Source organism: Dromiciops gliroides, chromosome 1 (assembly GCF_019393635.1).
Source record: "Dromiciops gliroides isolate mDroGli1 chromosome 1, mDroGli1.pri, whole genome shotgun sequence".
Lineage (NCBI taxonomy): Eukaryota > Metazoa > Chordata > Mammalia > Microbiotheria > Microbiotheriidae > Dromiciops > Dromiciops gliroides.
In genome coordinates this window covers 492884782-492905483 of record NC_057861.1, presented here as the reverse complement: position 1 = coordinate 492905483, position 20702 = coordinate 492884782, and the positions used below count along the sequence as shown (strand labels likewise).

Genomic DNA, 20702 nt, shown 5'->3' with positions numbered 1-20702 from the left:
AGTACCTGAGTTCAAATCCGGCCTCAGACACTTAACACTTACTAGCTGTGTGACCCTGGGCAAGTCACTTAACCCCAACTGCCTCATTAAAAAACCAAAAATAATAATCATAAAAGTACCTTCCAGTCTCCTGTTCGAGGAGATTTGGTACCTCTGAGCCATGTGCTTTATGCCAGTCTCCCCATGAAAAGTCCAAGGATTTCTTTCATGGTTTCCCTCCCCCCACCCTTCCCTTCCCTTGCTCCTAAATAAACTACCACATTATTCTAACTACGTTTTGTGTGCAAGAGGGTGTAATTCTATAAAGAGAAATTCCTAAGAACCCCAACCCCTACCCCAACCTGTACCCCATTTCCCCCCATTACAAATATAAATAAGAGGGGGCAGACAGGTGGCGCAGTGGATAAAGCACCGGCCCTGGATTCAGGAGTACCTAAATTCAAATCCAGCCCCAGTTCAAAGAATCATTAATTTTGAGCAGAATAGGACAGTAGAGATTATCTATTCCTCTTCTCCCTTCCAACTTCACAAAAGAGGAAACAGGTCCAAAGAGGTTGATTTGAATTCAAGTTCTTTGACTCCAAATTCTGGGCCTTTTTTTTTTTTTTTTGGTGTAACATGTAGACAGATAAAGTAAAAATTTGAATATAATTGTGTAAGTATAAAATGCTATTTCATATGGACACCTACATAACAAACACAATTTAGACAGAAAAAATTCTAATATGAAAGTCTTACTAAATCACAGTGCAACATTTTTAAAAAAAGTTGTCTCATAGCCCAAACTTTTGTGAATCATTAGAGATGAATATCATTCCTAACACTAATAAATATCTACCTCATCAATATACCCTAGAATGTCCTTAGGCACAATGTAGAACTACAGTTCTGCTACCAAAAAAATCCTGTTGAGATAAATGAGCTTGATCTAAGCATTTTTAATACTTGGAATTATTCTTACCAAACAGAGAAAGAAAATCAGATTTATTTACGTCGCAGGATTGTGCTGAAAATTAATGAGATAATGTGCATGGGCAAGGTGTAAACAACTCACCCTTTTGAAGTGGCTTAATTTGTTCAAGCCTATTGAGTATTATTTATTGCACCATCTTGTAGAGAAAGGAGAAGTAATTTTTAAATGAGAGGATTTCGAGACTGCTAGCAATCTTATCAGGTCATTTGTAGTCTAATCTACTGACTTTACAGAACATTCTCTTAAATTGCCCAAGACATAAAACTTACTTCTTTTTTTTGTTGTAAATGTTGTTGATATTATTAGTTCTCCTATCACCTTTATTTCCAAATGTATACTTCCCTCTTCTCCCCACTCCTTCCAGTGAATCATCCCTTGTAACAAAGGATAAAAAAGACAAAAAACAAAAAGTAGATAAAAATCAACCAAAACACAGTATTATAAGTGACTCTCAATACCTATTATTTCACTGTATATAAAGAAGGGGAGATTATCCATTTTCTCACTTCTTTTCTTGGACCAGCCTAAGGTGGACTGACCTACTCCTCAGGTAATAGTCTTTTCAATAGACCAATCAACAACCATTTATAAGGGACTTAGTAAACCTCAGATGCTACATTAGGCAATAGAGATAACAAAGATAAAGAAGAAGCATTCTTTACCCTCAAGAAGCTTACATTCTATTAGGGAAAATGCCATTTACACATATAAGTAAATGAAAATATAAAAATATAAACAAAATTTCAGCATGGGAGGAAGATCTAGAATTTTCAAGGCTCAGGAAACAGCTAATGTAATTGGTGTATAAGTTTATTTTTTAGAAGAAACTAGGGTTTCTGAGAGGTGGAAGTGGAAGGGATTCCAGACAAGGGAATAGCCTGAATCACAAAATATGACTATTGTAAGAGATTCCATAAACTATCTAGTCCAACTTACATACAAAATAAGTGCCTACTATCACATACCTAAAAATTAGTCATTCAGACTCTACCTGAAGAACTGCAAGGAGAAGAAACTTCTAACTTCAAGACTAAGAAGACATCTTGGCTTCTGATAAGGGGAAACTGATAGGAGAAAGCACGTGGGTCCTTAGGATTCCTCTGTAAAGAATTACACTCTCGCACAAGACCTAATCAGGAATAAGAGAACAGGTTTATTGGGGTACAAGAGAAACCGGCCGGGAGGAAGGTTTTGCCAGAACAAAACGCTTTCCCCCCCAACTAACTTGTGGGGTGCCATTTTATAGGGTTTCAATGGGGGGTGGGTAAGTGTCTCTTATTGGGTGAGGGGCTGGTGGTCTTCCCGCATTGCGCTGTGGTAGGAAGAATCCCTGGTGAGAGATCTGGTGGTGGGTGTCAACTCTGTCCTGATGGGTCTAAGCAGTCTGCTGATGGGCTTAGGAGGACTGGAATGTGGGGTGATGGTCCTGGAGCATGCTCAGTTCAATCTGTGCCACTTATCTCCGTTAGGTGAGTGTGTGTGTCCTTGATTGTGTTCATGGAGAGGCCTACTTGATTTCAAGGGAAAACCCCTGAGGTTTCAAGGAAAAAGTTCCTTGAACCCCCCAGAGAATTGTTGGGGTGACGGGGGCCCATAATCCTCCCATGACAGCTTCCATGCATTGTTCCTGGCTCTTCCTTCTGAGGACTAAGAACTAAATTAAATTGCTTCTCAATATAACAGCCCTTCAAACACTTGAAGGAAACTATTATGCCTCTCCCGTAGCTCTCCTTAGTATTTTCTTCTCCAGGCTAACCATACTTTTTTCCTTCAATTCTTTCAAATGAATTTTAAATGTCTTGATTTCAAGGTCCATGGCTCTCCTTGTTGTCATCCTCAGTACATTCTTCAGCTTATCAACATCCTTTTAAAACCACAACATGCAGAACTGAATACAATACTCCAATTAAAGTCTGTTAATTGGCAGAGTACAATGGGCCTATCACTTCCACTCCATCCCTTCATCCCCACCCCTCCCCCATCTTCACCCTCCAACTCTAGAAGTTATGCCTCTCCACACAACCAAGATCATGTTAGGTTTTCTGGCCGCCACATGATACCTTGACTTGCACTGAACTTTCAAGGAATATGACTAGATCTTTTTCAAAACAATTGTTATCTATCTATGCATTCCCCATCTTATACTTATGAAGTTGATTGTGTGTGTGTGTATGTGTGTGTGTGTGTGTGTGTGTGTGTAAAGAATAAGACTTTACCTTTAACCCTATTAAATGTCATCATTTTCCAAGAGTCATATTCCATGACTTAGGCTATTACCTTGTCTGTAATGCCTCCTACTTCCATCTCTCAGAAACCCCAGCTCATGATGTGATTCATAAATCCTTATTCATTTTCTCCTTCTGGATAGGTATTTTTATTATTATTATTATACTCTAACAACAGGATCTCTTCTACTAATCTTTACTCCAATTTTCTCCATCATGATCACTTATTCCCTAATTCTTCTCACATGAGTATATTTTCTTAATAAATAATATCACACTATGCCTACTATCTTTAACCAATGAACAATGTTACTCCACCCTCAACTATCTTAATCCATCTATTTCTTTTGACTATGCAATCGTAGTCAAAACCTTTCCACATCCATATTCTACCAATGGCTACACCAAGCCTCAGTGACATTAATCAGGTTGAATTTGCCTAATTGTATTAGCCTTTCTAGCTTTGAACTTGCATACAACTAGTTATATGAGGGTATGGGTCTTATTACTGACTTCTTTCTTAGTGTTGTCCCCTACAAATTTCTGGATATTTCTAATTTTATCCTTCATGCATAGTAGCTACTTTCTATTGTATCTATCTTTGAATATTTACATAGGCAATTTCCTTGTGTCCCCTTCTATTTCAATTTAAAGACCATTTGATTCTTTTTGCAAGACTCTGGGCAAATATTTTATTACCAGCTTTGTTAGGTGACCTCTGTCCTTGATAGAAGCATGCCATTCACATATTTTAAACTGTGGTTGAGAAATCTGAATCTTATTCTCAGATATATTTTTCTTAATCAGCTATTCCTTTCCTGATTTTGTCTTTCTCTCTTGAATCCCAGGTCATTAAACTCCAATTTCCCTGCTAGCTATCAAGGAGGAAATTAAGTTGATGAAGTAATTCAATCTAGGGTATTCATGACTATTACCCCCAATATATTATCACTCCCAGGGACATTTGCATTTTTCAAATAGGAGGGCTAGAGGTTACCATATCTTAAATCAAATAAATTAAATTTCAGTGACAGAAATTTAAATTTTCACACAGGGAGGTGATGGGGGGGTGTAGAGATATTATGTTATAGAGGGACCTTTCCATTGTCCTGCAGCTATATCCATGTAGACTCTCTTCCAGAGAGGCTAGTTTTGTTCATAATTAGCCAAAGCATTTAGTAAAGGGATTTGCAAACAGAGGGCCCTCAATTAATGCTTTCTGACTGAAAATACAAGAATTTAAATTCTAATCAAAAAGTCTTTTACCTAGGGAAAATGTGTTGCATTTTCTTAGTTGTAATCAAAAGACTTAGTATGTGCCTGTGTGTTATGTGTCTTTTAAGAATGAAAAAGAAAAAGAATGAGAGTCTTAAAAGGAACCATTGTATGAAACAATTGTTCTAGGTTTATTTGAATGAGACTCCAAATGGTAAATAATGATGCTATGTATCCATATACATACATATACACATGCATATGTATGAACCAAATATTAAATGTACATTACATACATGAGATATACACTTGTTGTAAATCAATATATACATGTATATAAATGCAAATGCAGAATTTGACAAGCTCTCAAAGTAGTCTGTTGTTTTTATTTATTTACTCAAGAAATCAAAGCAGAAAAAGAAGCATTATAGAAAGGTAGTCAACTCTAATTTATATTAAGCTGAATGTGGATTTAGAATGATTTTTCTTTTCACCAAATTTTGGGATTTGAAATGCTACTGTTGAGAAGTTGTTGAAATAATCATAGAAGGAAGCAACTAAGCAAAGAGCAAAAAGGAAAAAGTCTAATTAGCCAATTCAAAAAGTGTTGTGTAGTATATATTCTCTTTGGAGAAATATGATTCATTTCCAATGGAAACCACATGGCTAAAATTTTAGGAAAATAAGCTTCTTTAAAATAGTAATGATATTCAAATTAGGAGGAAAATGTTTTGATTTTTTTTCTTAATTCTTCTAATCATGGAAAAAAAATGGAATCAGAGATGCTGTAATATTAAAAGGAATTTTGGCTCCTGCCTATCTACAGGATGTAAATGGCTGTGTAACTAAGGACCAAAGGCATATATTTCAAAGGATTCAAAATCACAGTTCCGAACTGTAGGCTAGAAGGTAGATATCTCACACATTTTCTGATTCAAGTTGGGGCACAGGGGAGGATAATGACATCATGAACAACAAACCTGGTCACAAAACAACTGCCCTCTACTAAGTTTGCTTTAATCCATGACTTTTTGCAGGGGTCTTTTATTTCCTAAAAGGCAGGATTACTAGAAGCATAATGATATGGTGAAAGCTTTTAGTTTTTGTGACAATCCCAGACTGTGTTTCAAGGCCCACCTCAGGCCATACTTCCTTTATGAAGCATTCTCTAATTCATTCAGGCCACAATGATATTCCCCATCTTTGGAATCCTATTGCATTTATAGTTAATGGTTTACAATCTAGAACTTACAGTGTTCCATACTGTTTCATATGCATATACCTTATCTCCCTGTGAGATAATAAGCTCCTTGAGGATAGAGATATTTTATATACTTCCTTTGATCCCTCACATTGTCTTCTATAGTTCTTACCTAACAAATGTTCAGTAAATAGTTGCTGAATTTATTTCTCTCATGCTACTCTAATATCCCAAGAGAGATCACCAGGGTACAGGGATTAGAGAATGTAATACACTGCAATGGTAGATGTCTGTGATAGTAGTACCAAATCAAATTATATTCCATCCTTTAAGATAATTTTTTAAATATTAAAAATATAATATGTGCAAGGTAAGTATTATGTTAGACAGTGTGGTAAAAAGTTTTAACAGTCGGTTAGATAATGGAGAGACGCCAGTTTTGGGTTTTTTTTAGGACCACCCTTTTGGGGAGGAGACCAACAGCATTGCCTGCTGAGCACTCGACTTCTGACTTCCGGGGTGCGAGCTTAAAAGCAAGGAGAGAACAGAAGTGGGAGCTTTTTCCTGCTCCGCTGGTCTCCTGGCTGCGCTGCACAGACAGACGCGGACTGGAGTTTGACTCAGCCCAGCTCTCGGTTAACAGCACGCACTTGACTCGGTCTCTCTCCCCAAAAGTGGCCTTGGGTTTTGGTGAGTTTTATACAGAATATAGACTAAGCCTAGACTTAAGACGATTTGTATTGTATTTCTACTTTCCTATCCTTCTAATCAGTCTAGGGAGGTGATAGAAGGGATCACACGTATAATTGAGGCTTTGAAAAGCCAGGGTATTATTATTCCATGTCATCACTCTCCATGCAATACTCCCATTTTGCCAGTTAAAAAGCCCAAGCCTGGGCCAGATGGTAAACCTGTTTATCGTTTTGTGCAAGATCTTAGAGTGATTAATAATTATGTTATTCCTAGACATTCTATAGTTGCAAACCCGGCTATGATAATTTCATCAATTCCCTATGAATCTACATGTTTCACTGTGGTAGACCTCTGCTCTGCCTTTTTCTCCATACCAGTACATGAGGACTTCCAATATTTATTTGCTTTTACCTGGAAAAATAGACAGTGGACCTGGACTAGACTCCCACAGGGATTTGTAGACAGTCCCACATTATTTTCCCAAATTTTACAGCAGGATCTGGCCTCTATTACCTTTAAAGGCTCCACACTAGTACAATATGTTGATGACTTACTTTTGGCCTCTCCTAATGCTGAAATTTGTCAGGAAGATAGCCGTCACCTACTGTTGGAGCTGCACAAGTTAAGGGAAAGGTTAAGTAGGGGAGATTTATGATCTAATATTCAATTTTAATCTCATAATAGGAAGGGGGATGGCAATAATAATAGTATGCAAAACACTTAACACACATATATACATCTCTACATGTACCTATGTTTATGTATGTATCTTTGCACATGTGTTTGTGCATGCAAACAGACATGCATATATTGTGTATGTATTTGTTCATGTATGTCGATCTGTGGCTATGCATGAACATGCATGCATACATTAACTCAAACATACACAGAGACAGAGATGGAGATAGAGACAGAGAAGGAGACAGAGACAGAGATAGAGATAAAGATAGATTGAGATAGATACCCTTACAGCAACCCTTCAAAGTAAGCCTACTATTGACCCCATATTAAAAATGAGGTAACAGAGAGGTCAAGTGACTTGGCCAAACAACTAGTGTGTGGGGTAGAATTCAAGCCCATCTCTTCCTTTCTGTAATTTCAATCCTTTATTCACTATACCATGAAACCTACTAGTAAAAGAGATGAACAAGAATTTGTCTCTGCCCTAAAGGAATAATTCTAATTCTAGGAATAGATAAGATAAACACAAATAAGGATATGAAGTAGAATATGATCCTTGTCATATTGGAGTTTTGAACAAAATTTCTGGAAATTCAGAGGGAGAGAGATTGCATCTGATTAGTGGATTAGGAAAAAATTCCTGCTGGAGGTAACACTTAAGACAAGTCTTGAAGAATGGACATGTTAGATTTAAAGAGGTGTTGGTGGGATGATGCCCTCTAGTCAGAGGAAAGAGATAATGTGAGCAATTGGTACAGAGTTAGGAAATGGAATTAAGGAAATTTGAAACTGAAAGGGATCTCAGATATTATTTAGTCCAAAAAATGCAGTGATCAATAATTCAGATTAATTTAGTTTGATTTTTGATGGGAAGTCAAAGAGGTTACTAAGTAGAGGAATACTATGATCCCAATATCATGATATTCAGAGGTGTTTTAGGGAATTCTACTCTCCTGCCCACATTTGCTTTTTTTATTATAAACTCTACTATTCCCTTAATCAGACTCATAGTCTAGAAGTCAACTTTGACTTTTGCTTCTTCAGTTCCCACATGCAAATCAGTTGCCAAGTCATATTCACTCTATCTCTGAAATATTTCTAACATCCATCCCTTCTTCCCAATGCTACTGCTATCATCCTAATTCAATTCCTTGATATATTATATTAATGTACTATATTTGAACTATAAATGATCCCCTGTCTCCAATACTTCCCCTTTCTAATTTGTCTAAACCATTGCCAAAATAACAAATAACGTTATAGCTTTATAGTAAGGATAATTTTTTTCAAGGGTATTCTGAAGCTTTACAAGTAGAAAATTTTAAAAAAATCTTGAGGGGTAGCTGGGTATCACAGTGGATAGGGTGTTGTCCCTGGACTCAGGAGGACCTGAATTCAGGTCCAGCCTCAGACACTTGCAACATACTAGCTGTGTGACCCTAGGCAGGTCACTTATGCCTCATTGACCTGTGAAAAAGTGAAAAACAACAGAAAACTTGATCATTATAGGAAAGGTGTGAAATATTATATGTAAAATTAATTATTTATTACCATAAGAGAATTAGAGTAATAAACCAGGGTTATTGTCAGGGATGAGTAAGCAAGGTATTTTAGAATGGAGGTTAATGTGGAGTTCAATGGTTTAACCATAGGATTGAAATTTAGTAGGAAAAAAACTCATCAGTGTTGAAAGGGTAGTAAAAGGTCAGGGATTTCAGCCACTTCAGATCTAGCAAAATTATTATCAAAGCATCACACAAGTTTTACCTATCTCTTTCAGTCACTCTTGAATATATATTTGAGTGATTAATCACTTTCATACTCATAAAGTTCTTTTTTCTAAAGGAACTCCTCTCACTTCAAATTAAGACCAAGTAAATGAGATTTGGACAACGTGAGGTTAGTATCCTCCTTGTAATAACCCATAAATACTTGAAGGAAGTTATTAAGTCAGACTATATATATAACCTTTTCTTTTCTGGACTATAGTATTTCTTTAACCATGTATATAATATTCTTACTGTATAATTCTTTAATCATCCATGTATCCCTCCCTTGAATGCCCCAGGCTTTCCTCATCTCATTTATTACCCAGTAACTATATAACAATGTTCAGCACTTTTCCTGCTTATGTCTGAAATTTATTCATGGAAGAAAAGTCATAGCCAATCTACTTTCAGTCTGTTCCCAGTAGCATCTCTGTTGTGGAATTGATAACCTATTTTTTCAAAGAAAAGGAAAAAAAAAAGCAAAAAAACCCTCATACTAAATTGAACATAGTTTTTTACACTAAAACTGAAATGCGTTCTTAAGGCTTCCTTTTCAGCTTTTTCAAATGAATTTTACCCAGAATGTTCTTGGAACAGCTGTCTCCCTCACATAAAGAACCTGCACAGTAGGAAAAATACACTTTAATTTTAAGTTGTCAATGCATCCTGAATAACAACTCCCATCTTGAATTCATAAGAGATATAACCTTTTAAATTAGAGTTCTGATGAGTTTTTAATGAAAACAGTAAAGCCCTAATTATTGCAGAAAGTACAGATTAGGGAAAAAATTATGGTCCTTTAAGACATGGCTGAATCTAAATTCCTAAGCACCTGGTTGTTATTTACTGATAAAAGCAATTAGGAAAGAAACCTGGTACCATGCTCTGCTAGATTGATGGCTGCCAGGGAAAAATTTAAAAAAAAAGATGTGTTTCCCACAACTGCAGTGCCATCTGGGTACAGCTGTCACAAAGCAACATTCCTCAGGACCAATTGCAGTTTGAGTCACATGCTGATGTTTACACATGGATGACACAAATTATTTCCTCAAATAGACTGGGTAAATTTCTATAATGCTAGGACCCAAGATGAGACATCATGGGGATAGTTCATTTTAAAAACTGGCTTATTCCACAACATAAAACTTTGACCTTCTGATAGTCTTCAATCTACTCTTTTTTTGATGGTAGGAGAATAGTGACCTCCCCTACCCTCCACACATTATTGGATAAGTATCTTTACATGCATAATACATATATACATACATATGTATATATGTACACATATTTATCTATGTATATACATAGATATGCATTTAATGAATTTTACTAGAGAGACAAAATTTAGCCATTTGTTCTTGGTAGTACTGTATCTTACATTCTTTCAAAATTGTATTCTGAAACTTCTTTGTGTCATAGAGGTAACTCATCATTGTCAAAGGTAATGCTAAGAGTGTGAAAATAGTATCCTATCATTCTACAGAGGGTGTGAAGATAAAAAAAAATACTGTATCTCTAGTCTGAATATTAGACTATGAAACAAGGCTTACCATGAGCATTGGACTCCAGACTTTTTTTTTTTTTTTTGGTCTCAGCATCTCTGGAAATCATCTGAAATCACGGAAACCTTATTTGTATCAGTGAAGGTCTATCCATACTGATGCAATGATAAATATTTGGTATATTAAAATAGATTGTCCCCAAAACTATTGAGTATCTATAATCTATAATGTAATGGAATGATAATAGACATGGAGCTAAAATAATAAATAACTGATTTATAGTGTATTTAGTTTTCAGTACACATATACACATACACACATATGCATATACACAGAGAGGCAGCTAGATAGCTCAGTGGATAAAGCACTAGGCCTGGTGTCTGAAGAATCATCTTCTCGAGTTCAACTCTGGCCTCAGACACGTACTAGCTGTGTGACCCTGAACAAGTCACTTAACCCTATTTGCCTCAGTTTCCTGATTTGTAAAATGCACTGGTGAAGGAAATGCCAAACTACTATATTTGCCAATAAAAACCTAAATGGGGTCACAAAGAATCAGACATGATTGAAAATTACTGAAAAACAAAAACATACACATACATATATACATATTTATATACATGTGTGCATGTGTACCCACATATTACCTCATTTGATCTCATTTGATCATTTGATTTGATAACAACCCTATTAAGTAGGCAGCATGTATTTTTACATCCATTTTGCAGATCATAAAATAGACTCAGAGAAGGAAATTAAGTTGCCCAATTATACCCACCTAGTAGATGTGAGAGGAAAATGTAAAACCCAGTCTTCTGACCATAGATCTAGTTCTCATTGTATTATACCAGTCCAATACTCAAATAGATCTATAATTTTCTTGATTAAAAAATTTCCCCTAATTATGTTTATCAGAAGTCATAAACATTTGCTTTAATTGTCACTCCTGTCTATGACCTTCCCTAACAGGGATTTGTCCAACATGATTCAGGCCTTTCTTCCCTTGTATAACTTTATGAAGGTACCAATAGAGCATTATATGACAAGGCCATTTTTGTTACTTATCATTCAATTCCTTGGTGTTTTTGCTGATTCCTCTCCTTCAAAGTTGTTCATTGGTTATATGTCATAGCCTGCTCTTGCTTATTGGCATCTGTACATTGACCTCTGCTTAACAGTCATTTTTACAATATTCTGAACAAGGTCTTTAATCTTGGTGAGCCTCAGTTTCTTCACTTATGACTTAGAGATAATAATACTAAAAGTAATGATCTCACAAGTTTTCTGTGAAGATGAAACAAAGTGATACCTATTTTGAATTTCAAATTTAAAAAAAAATCTTATGTACCTAAGGAACATTAGCAGGCACAGTCATTTCTATATACAAAATGATAAAAAGTCTGTATATACTATGCAACTCTGTTATTAAGTGTTTACTTTTTAAAAGAATATATAGAATTTAACACTACGTTGCTTGTCTGTGCCTCTTTCTGAACTTACTTCAGCTTTTTTATGTGCACTTTTAAAAGGTGCATAGACATTTTCCTTCATTTTATTCTCTTCATTGCAACATTGTCACTGTTCTCCATTCTCCATAATTTACCCCACTGCCCCCCAAAATAAATCTGTGTTTGCAATAAACAAGTATGATTAAGCAAAACTTACTGGAAGTTACTTTGAAAACCAAAAATATTTGCTATTATTGTGCTCTTTGAGTAAGTAGAGCACAAGAAGAAGAAAGTTAGAGAAAGACAAAGGGTGATTGGGAATATGGAAATAATAAAAATGAGTGAGTAGAAAATTAATTAGAAATAGAAAATAAAAGAAAGAAGAGGAGGATATGGGAGGGGAGTAAACAGAAGAAAGGGAAAAAAAGAAAGAGAATGAAAGGGAGAGGAAAGGGGAAGTGGGAAGGAATATTTTTCATGTTATAGTAGTCCCTGTTAAGTCTATTCAATCTAACATGTGAATAATGTTGAGCCATACAGCCGGCACCACCACCTTTATTGGAGTATGCCTGAAAACTATCAACCATATCTGGAGCAGAGGTGTCTACGGACTAGGTGGAATAAGGGAGGGAGGTCCTTCAGCCACAATGGCCCCATACCCTGATATTACAATGGGATAGGAAGAACAAAGGAAATTCTAGAGAGCATAGGGAAGTGGAAGAGACCAATGTGACCAATGGTAGATAAGACAGTGTTCCAGGAATGCTTGCTTAAAGATCTCCCCACCTTCAGTGGGGAACCTAGAGCTAATTCATTCCTTTTGTGATTATTCTTTCTTTATCCTTCTCTGCAACTCCAAAGGTAAATCTTATGAGTAATGACCAGACAGATGAGATAGTATCCTCTAGCATGTGATTTGAGAAGCCCTAGAAATGGCAGCTAGGTGGAGCAGTATATAAATCACTAGCCCTGGATTAAGGAGGTGCTGAATTCAAATTCAGCCTCAGACACTTGACACTTACTAGCTCTGTGACCCTGGATAGGTCACTTAACCCTTATTCCCCACAAAGTGAAGTATGTGATTTTTCACTTTCTTTCATTTTTTTCATTTTATTCATGTCATATATAATTACTTATAAGGTAATGTTTTATATAATTGCACATATATAACCTATATCTCATTGATTACTACCTCAGGGAGGGGAGAGGCAAGGAGAGAGAGGAAGAGAGAGATAGGATTTGGAACTTAAAACTTTAAATAAAAATGTTTCTTTTAAAAAATGAGTAGTTAGGGGCAGTTAGGTGGCGCAGTGGATAGAGCATCAGTCCTGGAGTCAGGAGTACCTGAGTTCAAATCCGGCCTCAGACACTTAACACTTACTAGCTGTGTGACCCTGGGCAAGTCACTTAACCCCAATTGCCTCACTAAAAAAAAAAAAAAAGAGTAGTTAACCAATGCATAATAGCAACTGTTCCTAAAATCAACATGGAAGACCATCCTAATACCATTTCCAACAAGTCACTGAACAAGAACCTCAAATTTAGGGTATAACACAGTGTCTGAAACATAGTAGGTTTAATAAATAATGAGCACTTAATTCTTATTGACTGAGAAGATAAATTAATACTTATAAATGTCCTAAAATGGGGTGGTTATTAGCATCTTCTATATTTCCCACTTAATGCTTCCATTACTGTAGATGTAGAAAGGAGTCATATAGGACAATTAGGTGGCACAGTGGATAGATCATTAGACTTGGAATCAGGAAGTCTTGAGAACCAATCGTGCTGTAAAGACTTTCCAGCTGTGGGACCCTAGGCAAATTATTTAACCTCTCTTACCCTCAGTTTCCTTATCTGTAAAATGAGAATAATAGCACCTACTTTAAAAAGTTGTTGTAAGGATCAAATGTGATAACATATGGAAAAAGTATTGCGAATTTTAAAATGCTATATAATATGATTGTAGTTATAGTGAAGTAGATAGAGCACTGTGCTTGGAGTCAGGGAGATTTTAGTTCAAATCCAGCCTCAGATACTCTTAAGCTGTATGACTCTGGAAAATTCTCTTAACCTCTTTCTTCCTCCGTTGTTTCAACAGGAAAATGGAGCATATAATAGCACCTATCTCCCAGGGATAATGTGAAGATCATATGAGATAATATTTATAAAGCATTTAGCACAGTGCCTAGAACATAATTGGCATTTGATAAATTCTCATTCCTCTGTTCCTTTCTTCTTCTTTAGGACTGAAATTTGCTTTTGGTTCTGTCTATTTTTGTTTGTTTCATGGGCTGATAAAGCAAAATAATTCATAACCAAGTGGCCACTCTATTATAAGGGAAACTCTCTGTCCTTAGCTAAACTGGTCCTCAAGAAGTAGAGTCTATTGCTAAGACCATGTGCAAGGCCTTTTTACCCAATATATGAAAGAAATAAATTAGAGAGAGATAAATATGGTGATGATAGTAATAAAAGACATACTATTTTCATTAATCAAGAACATTTATATTGTATGTAATAAAACCAATATCTTTGGTTAATTCATGTTGTGTTAATCCTTTTCATAGTATAAATGGGAGCCTAAGAAAAGGTAGACACTTTACTAAAATATGTAATTTATTGTTAATAACATCTAAGAATACTTTAGGATTGGAAAGCAACCAATCTTTATTATACTCATATTTTAAAGGATTTCTCAGTGTAATTCTAGTAATTATCAACTAGTTATGTCTACTCCAGTAAAAGCAAAAATAGTTCTGGTAAGAAAATGTTAGAACACTTAGATGAGTGCACAAAATGATAATTACATATCAGCTGAATAAGAAGACTTTAATAGTAATTTTGTACACTCTAACCTGCTAACATTCTTTGAAAGAATAAATAAAATAACACATTAAAAGACAGAGATGATTTAATTTAGGTTCTGAATTAAGTTTTTTAGAACATTTTTCAATATCCCACAAATACCCCTAGCTTCATTTTCAAAAAATGTTTCTAACACCATTTGATAGTTTTTTACCCAGAAGTTAGAACACATTAAATAGCTTACCATCACTCTCCAATTATCATATTATATACATTCCAGGAAAAAAATGTTGCTGATTTTGACATGGTGAATATAAAAGAAACAAATACAAGCAACAAAGACTTTATCTTAGATAAGAACTCTGTTTCAATGCATTTTGCATGAAAAGGGCTCTTCATAGAAGACTCTGATAACAATATTCTTTATATAAAATTTTAAAGATATTTTATGGCATCCTATGCTAAAGTATATGTATGTTTGTGTATACATTGTTGAAAATTAAATATAGTTTTTATCTGCCTGTCTCCTGTAAAAATAATAAATAGATAAGAGAAATCAATCTTATATCTCCTACAAAAAGTAGTAGTAGTAGTAGTTATAGTAATAATAATAATTGGAGACATGTCTTCCACAGAACAAAACTAGATCAGAGAACATAATATCTCCTACAGGATAAATAAGATCAGAGACAGACAGAAGAAACATAATACCAATTTATTTTGTCCCAAGAAAAAATATGGCATAATCATACTAGAGACCCTTCCAAAGAAGGGAGCTCAGAGACTCCCTCATTCTAAGGGCATATAAGGTTTGGTTTTTTGGGGTTTTTTTGTTTTTGTTTTTTTGCTTACTGGTTACAGGGTGTTGTCAGTGAAAGATCAAGACAAAAGCACATACTGTAATAAGAATGGATGTAATGAAAAGCAGTTTTAACAATTTCAGTTATAACAAGTATGGAGGAAATACAGAAGCATCATGATAAGATTGCAGGATTCCAAAAAATAGTTTGGCAAGAATGAGGACACCCAGATATCCCCATAAGACAGGGACTTACTATCCTGAGGAAAAAAGGGACCAGGTAGGGACTTTTATCAGCTAGCTACCTGGATTCATTTTGGAATTCAGTTGAAGGACATTTTGCTCCAATTTGGATAATAAGGCACCTCCATCAAATCCAGACGACCCATACATTCATATTAAATATATATATACTATATATGTATACATACACACATATTCATATATATATATATACATACACACATATGCATATATATACATACACACATATATATACATACATACAATTATTTGTCATGCTGGCAATACAAATAAACCAGAGAATAGAATGTTAATACTGTCTTCACACTTTGTAGTGGCCACCTTTTATGAAATCTCAGATGCAATAAGTATTTTTTCTCAAAATCAAAATAATTCTCCCTTTATGTTGAATAAATTTATGAAAATTATAATTTTAGAAATTGGTATCAGAATTATAGACCAAGACATAGCTGCCTCCTGTAGCCTCCCTTTTAAAAGAAGGTTACTATTTTCCCTCAGAAAATAGCATTCTAGGGGCAGCTAGCTGGCATAGTAGATAAAGTACTGGTCCTGGATTCAGGAGGACCTGAGTTCAAATCTGGCCTCAGACCCTTGACACTTACTAGTTGTGTGACCCTGGGCAAGTCACTTAACCCTCATTGCCCTGCCAAAAAATGGCATTCTAAAGGTAGAATCTATCTATCTATCTATCTATCTATCTATCTATCTATCTATCTATCTATCTATCCTATCTAATGTTATCATTATCATATATGTATGTATACACATGTCCAATATTCTTTCCATAGAGTACTTCAATATTGGTATACTTTTAAATGTCATGAACATTTTTTTCATAGCTTCACCTTGTATGATATGATTATGGATTTGAGTCAGATTAAACTCTGAGGATGGGGTCTGGAAGGTACCCAGCCCTGACCCAATATAGTTAGTTTAGAAGTTTATTGCTTGTCAAATTCTCACTGTCTCCTTTAAGTTTAATTGCCAATTATTTCTTTGACTTCCCAACATAGCCGAAGATAAATTTTAACCCTGTCATCCTTATCTTTAGAGACAGGGGCCTGGAGAGGGGAGTCAGTGGGAACTGTGAGATTTGAAACATCTGACTCTCACTCCCCTGTTTCCTTTTCCTTTGGTTTGACCTTGTTCCCCCTCCCCTTTTCCCCCTTGCTCCTGGAACACGTATGCATGTCTCCATACATTGATCACGAGCTGAACACGCACCTTGGATGAGACAGGATTGGATGTTAGATTGTGAGCTCATCCACCCTAGGTGTATGTGGGGACAGTCCTTTTCAAGATTACTATAAAAACCTAGAGGATTGGGCATATCTTTGCAAGACTTCAATGTGTAATTGGGTTTTGCCAGTCCTCATGAGGATGTAATAAATCTGTCTCTGCTTGACTTGGTGGTCTCCTCGAGTTATTTGGGTAAACTGAGGCAGTTTGCTCCATACAACCTTTTCATGCAATAATTTTGTTGCAATTATTCAACAAGCATGATGGCTGTAAAAGTACAAAAATTGTGACATTTTGTTTATGATCTCAAAGAATCTCAGGAGAATTTTTTTTTCTGAATTTCTAAAAAAAGCCCTGTTTTTGTTTTTGTTTTTCTTTAAATTGAAGGGTATCATTAAAAAATGTCAACTCTCATTGTGGCAGTACCTATGTTGCTATACATATCACCCACAAATAACATTTTCACACATATTAATTGTATTTGATAAAGCTTAGATAACCTCAAGGGAAATAAAAATAAAGTATTTACCTTACTAATGTAACATGATATGGAGATAATGCCAAGCAACCATTTTATTGAACAAAATACAAATTTCACATGATCTTTTTTCTTCTTCTCAGATATCAATGTTATTTAAGGGAATTAAAAAAATGGTATATTTCCCCTGTCAATTGTATCTGACAGAATATAAAATTATATTTCTCATTTAGTTATCCAATAAAGCATTTATAAAGCATTTGAAAATCTAGAATCTACCTTACTTCCAAATGGAAACCATTTTTATCGTAATTCTGAAAATTGTGTTTCTTTACTTGATATGTATATATAGTAACAGCAGCAATGTGCAACAATTTTTAGAATTCAGATTCTGAGCAATTTAGTTTTTGTTATTATAAAAACATACCCAGATACTTTCTTCTTGACGATACTGCTTCCAATTCCTTCCACTGTCACTAAACATCAGGAGGTAGCTTGTTACCCAATCAGAACTCCCATATCCTCCTTGGGTAGCAATAGCAGTGACTTCCATTCTTTCACCAAGATCAATCTGTAGCCATTGGTATTTATTTGACACAAGTGGAGACCAGCCACCAGCTCCTTTTGTGGGGAGAAATACAGAAAAAGTAGTAAAGAAAATGACATAATGAATTGGCATTAGTAAAGAGAAAATACCAGCGAGAATGACTTTCATAACTGTGCATAAACATCAAAGTTAAAGAATTTCTAGTTCTCAAAAATCAATGTGATGTATTTATTAATGTCTTAGGATGCAATAAAAAGACCCATGAATTTAATATAAATATCTATATTTTAAGCCAATAACTTTTTAAAAAGAATGAAAAGAAAAAAAAACACAAAAAAAGGGGGAAGCTAGGTGGCACAGTGAATAAAGCACTGGCCCTGGATTCAGGAGTACCTGAGTTCAAATCTGGCCTCAGACACTTGACACTTACTAGCTGTGTGACCTTGGGCAAGTCACTTAACCCCCATTGTCCCACCAAAAAAAAAAAAACACAAAAAGAATGAAAAGTATAACCATCTTGAACTTTTATTTTTTAGGCTGCACAAAATCTCGACACATTAACTCACCAAGATATTGGTGGAACTATGAATCATTGCTATAATTTTGGAAAGAAATTGAGAATTAACCAAATAAAGTGAATAAAATATCCATGCTTATTGCCTTCAGAGATTCCACTACTAGGCTGGTATACACTAAGGAAGCCATTGATATATTTGGGCAAGTCCCCAAATATATCAATATAATTATAAAAGCATTTTTTGTGATACCAAAGAATTAAAAACAAAATTATTATACATTTTTTGGAGAATGGCCAAGCAGTTTATGATATATGAAGATAATGTAATATTACTAAACTATAAGAAATGATGAATATAGAAAAGCATGGAAAGATAAACATGTACTGATGGGGGTAAATAAGTAGAGCTAAGAAAACAATATACATAATGTATAGAACAATATAAATGAAAATAACAATCACCCAAAGAAGAAATGAAAGTGAATATTGCAATATTTCAAAGAACAAACATGCTACCAAATAAGAGATTCAAGAAGATACTCAATAATGCTATAAGGTGATAAGGACCTTGTGAGAAAATAATGGGTTTTGAGGATCCTAGAGGGTTTCTCACCCCCCACCCCCACCCCACGCAAGGGCTTAATTGCCTGACCTCTTTTAAGGCCAGCCCAGAGTCAGTCAAGCTGGACTTTGGACTGTGAATAGAGAAAAAAGAAACTAAAACTGAACCTACCTGAAAGCCTTACAGCTCAGAGGGTCCGTCCTCTGGACTCTGACCTCAGTATGTACTGCTCATGGACCACCCTCAAGTCCAGTAAACCAATAGATCTGAATGATGCTAGCCAATTATCTTGGAGCAGTGTGCAAGGGCTGCCTCTCTTCCAAACACCAGGGAGCTTAAGCTCTCTCAGGCTTTGTTGGCCTGGGATGCTGAAGGAGGCAGCCATGCGGCCTAATCTCTCTCTCCCCTCTATCCTAGTTATGAAAGACTTCTGAACTTTTGGATCCATGTGATATCTCTCTACTAACATTTAATATGATTTAATAAATGCTTCATACCCCAAACTGATGCTAAAGTCTCTAATTTAAAAGTAGCAGTATATTAGAAACCCCAGCTTGGAACAGAGATAGGCACCACCATATAATTTCAAATGAGACAACCTGAACAAGGTTGATGACTGTGTGAGTGAAGAGAAAGGTATGTATGCAAAAGATTTCGGAATAGAAATCAAAAGAGATAGCAATGTAATGGATATGTGAGATGAGTGAGAGAATAGTCACTGATGACACTGAAGTTATAAACTTAAATTTAGATAATTGGAAGGATGACAGTGTCCTCAACAGTAATAGGGAAATTTTGAAATATTTCAAGACTTGGAGAATGTGACAATTACCAAGACACATGGAAATATTTTAATATTATTAAACATATACTTTCATGTCATATAATGATTCTCCATGTTTTGCTTTAACTGATACCACAGCAACCACTGAGATGCATCTGTTAGGTCTTTTGATGAACCACATTTTTATCCATTTTAATGAAAAAAAAATTACCTGAAATTTAATTTTACAAGCTTCACTAAGAAACTATTAGATTAAACAAAATTAAAAGGGTATTAAACATCCTAAAAAACTGAGCTCTCAATAAACACTCCAAGAAAATCTATTTGATTTCATATTTACTTGGACAATGGTGTTAGGTCAAAATAAGAATCTTAATCATAAGAAAAATCATCATGAATTTCAGCCTTTAAAAAATCTCACTTAAATTGCTATTTAGTAATTCTTTTAATATTGATGGTATAGAACACACAGAAAAAAAATGTTAATTATATTTCCCTGACATTTTGACTCTTCATTTCAAACCACACAGTATAATTAACATAGGAATACATGTAGAGAAGCAACTCATGAAAAAAGATTCAGCATGATTCTAGGGTGCTAACCTTGGGTCATCAGTTCTCATCAGGAGAAAAATGAAGCAAGGAATACTAGCTTTTCCCAGCATCTCTCACAGTTACAACTATAGCACTTTGAGCTAACTTTAAGCATTTGCAGTTAATTGACCTTGAACATTTCTCATTTCTTACCTGTGGTGCTGAGGTTCTACTAGTGTGCAAACTGTGCTGTCTTATTAAGTAGGTACAGTGATAAAGTAATGAAACTCTTCAGAATATCCTTAGGCTTGCCAATTAATTTCTATAGGATGATACAGCCACAGGGAATCATAAAATTCATGCAGGGCTTTAAGTCTATGTGCATGCATTCATAGTGTGTGTGTGTGTGTGTGTGTGTGTGTGTGTGTGTGTGTGTGTGTTTGCTGTTCTGAATGCCTGTTCT

The 20702-nt window shown here is 35.2% G+C and overlaps 1 protein-coding gene across 1 annotated transcript in view; it reads right to left on the bottom strand.

Moving 5' to 3' along the window:
* Window positions 1-20702, bottom strand: part of LOC122735681 (contactin-associated protein-like 4) — a 583309-nt gene that overhangs the window by 348509 nt on the left and 214098 nt on the right. The window contains 1 exon segment of the mRNA XM_043977415.1: window positions 17723-17916. Within this exon segment, the coding sequence (XP_043833350.1) occupies window positions 17723-17916 (194 nt within the window).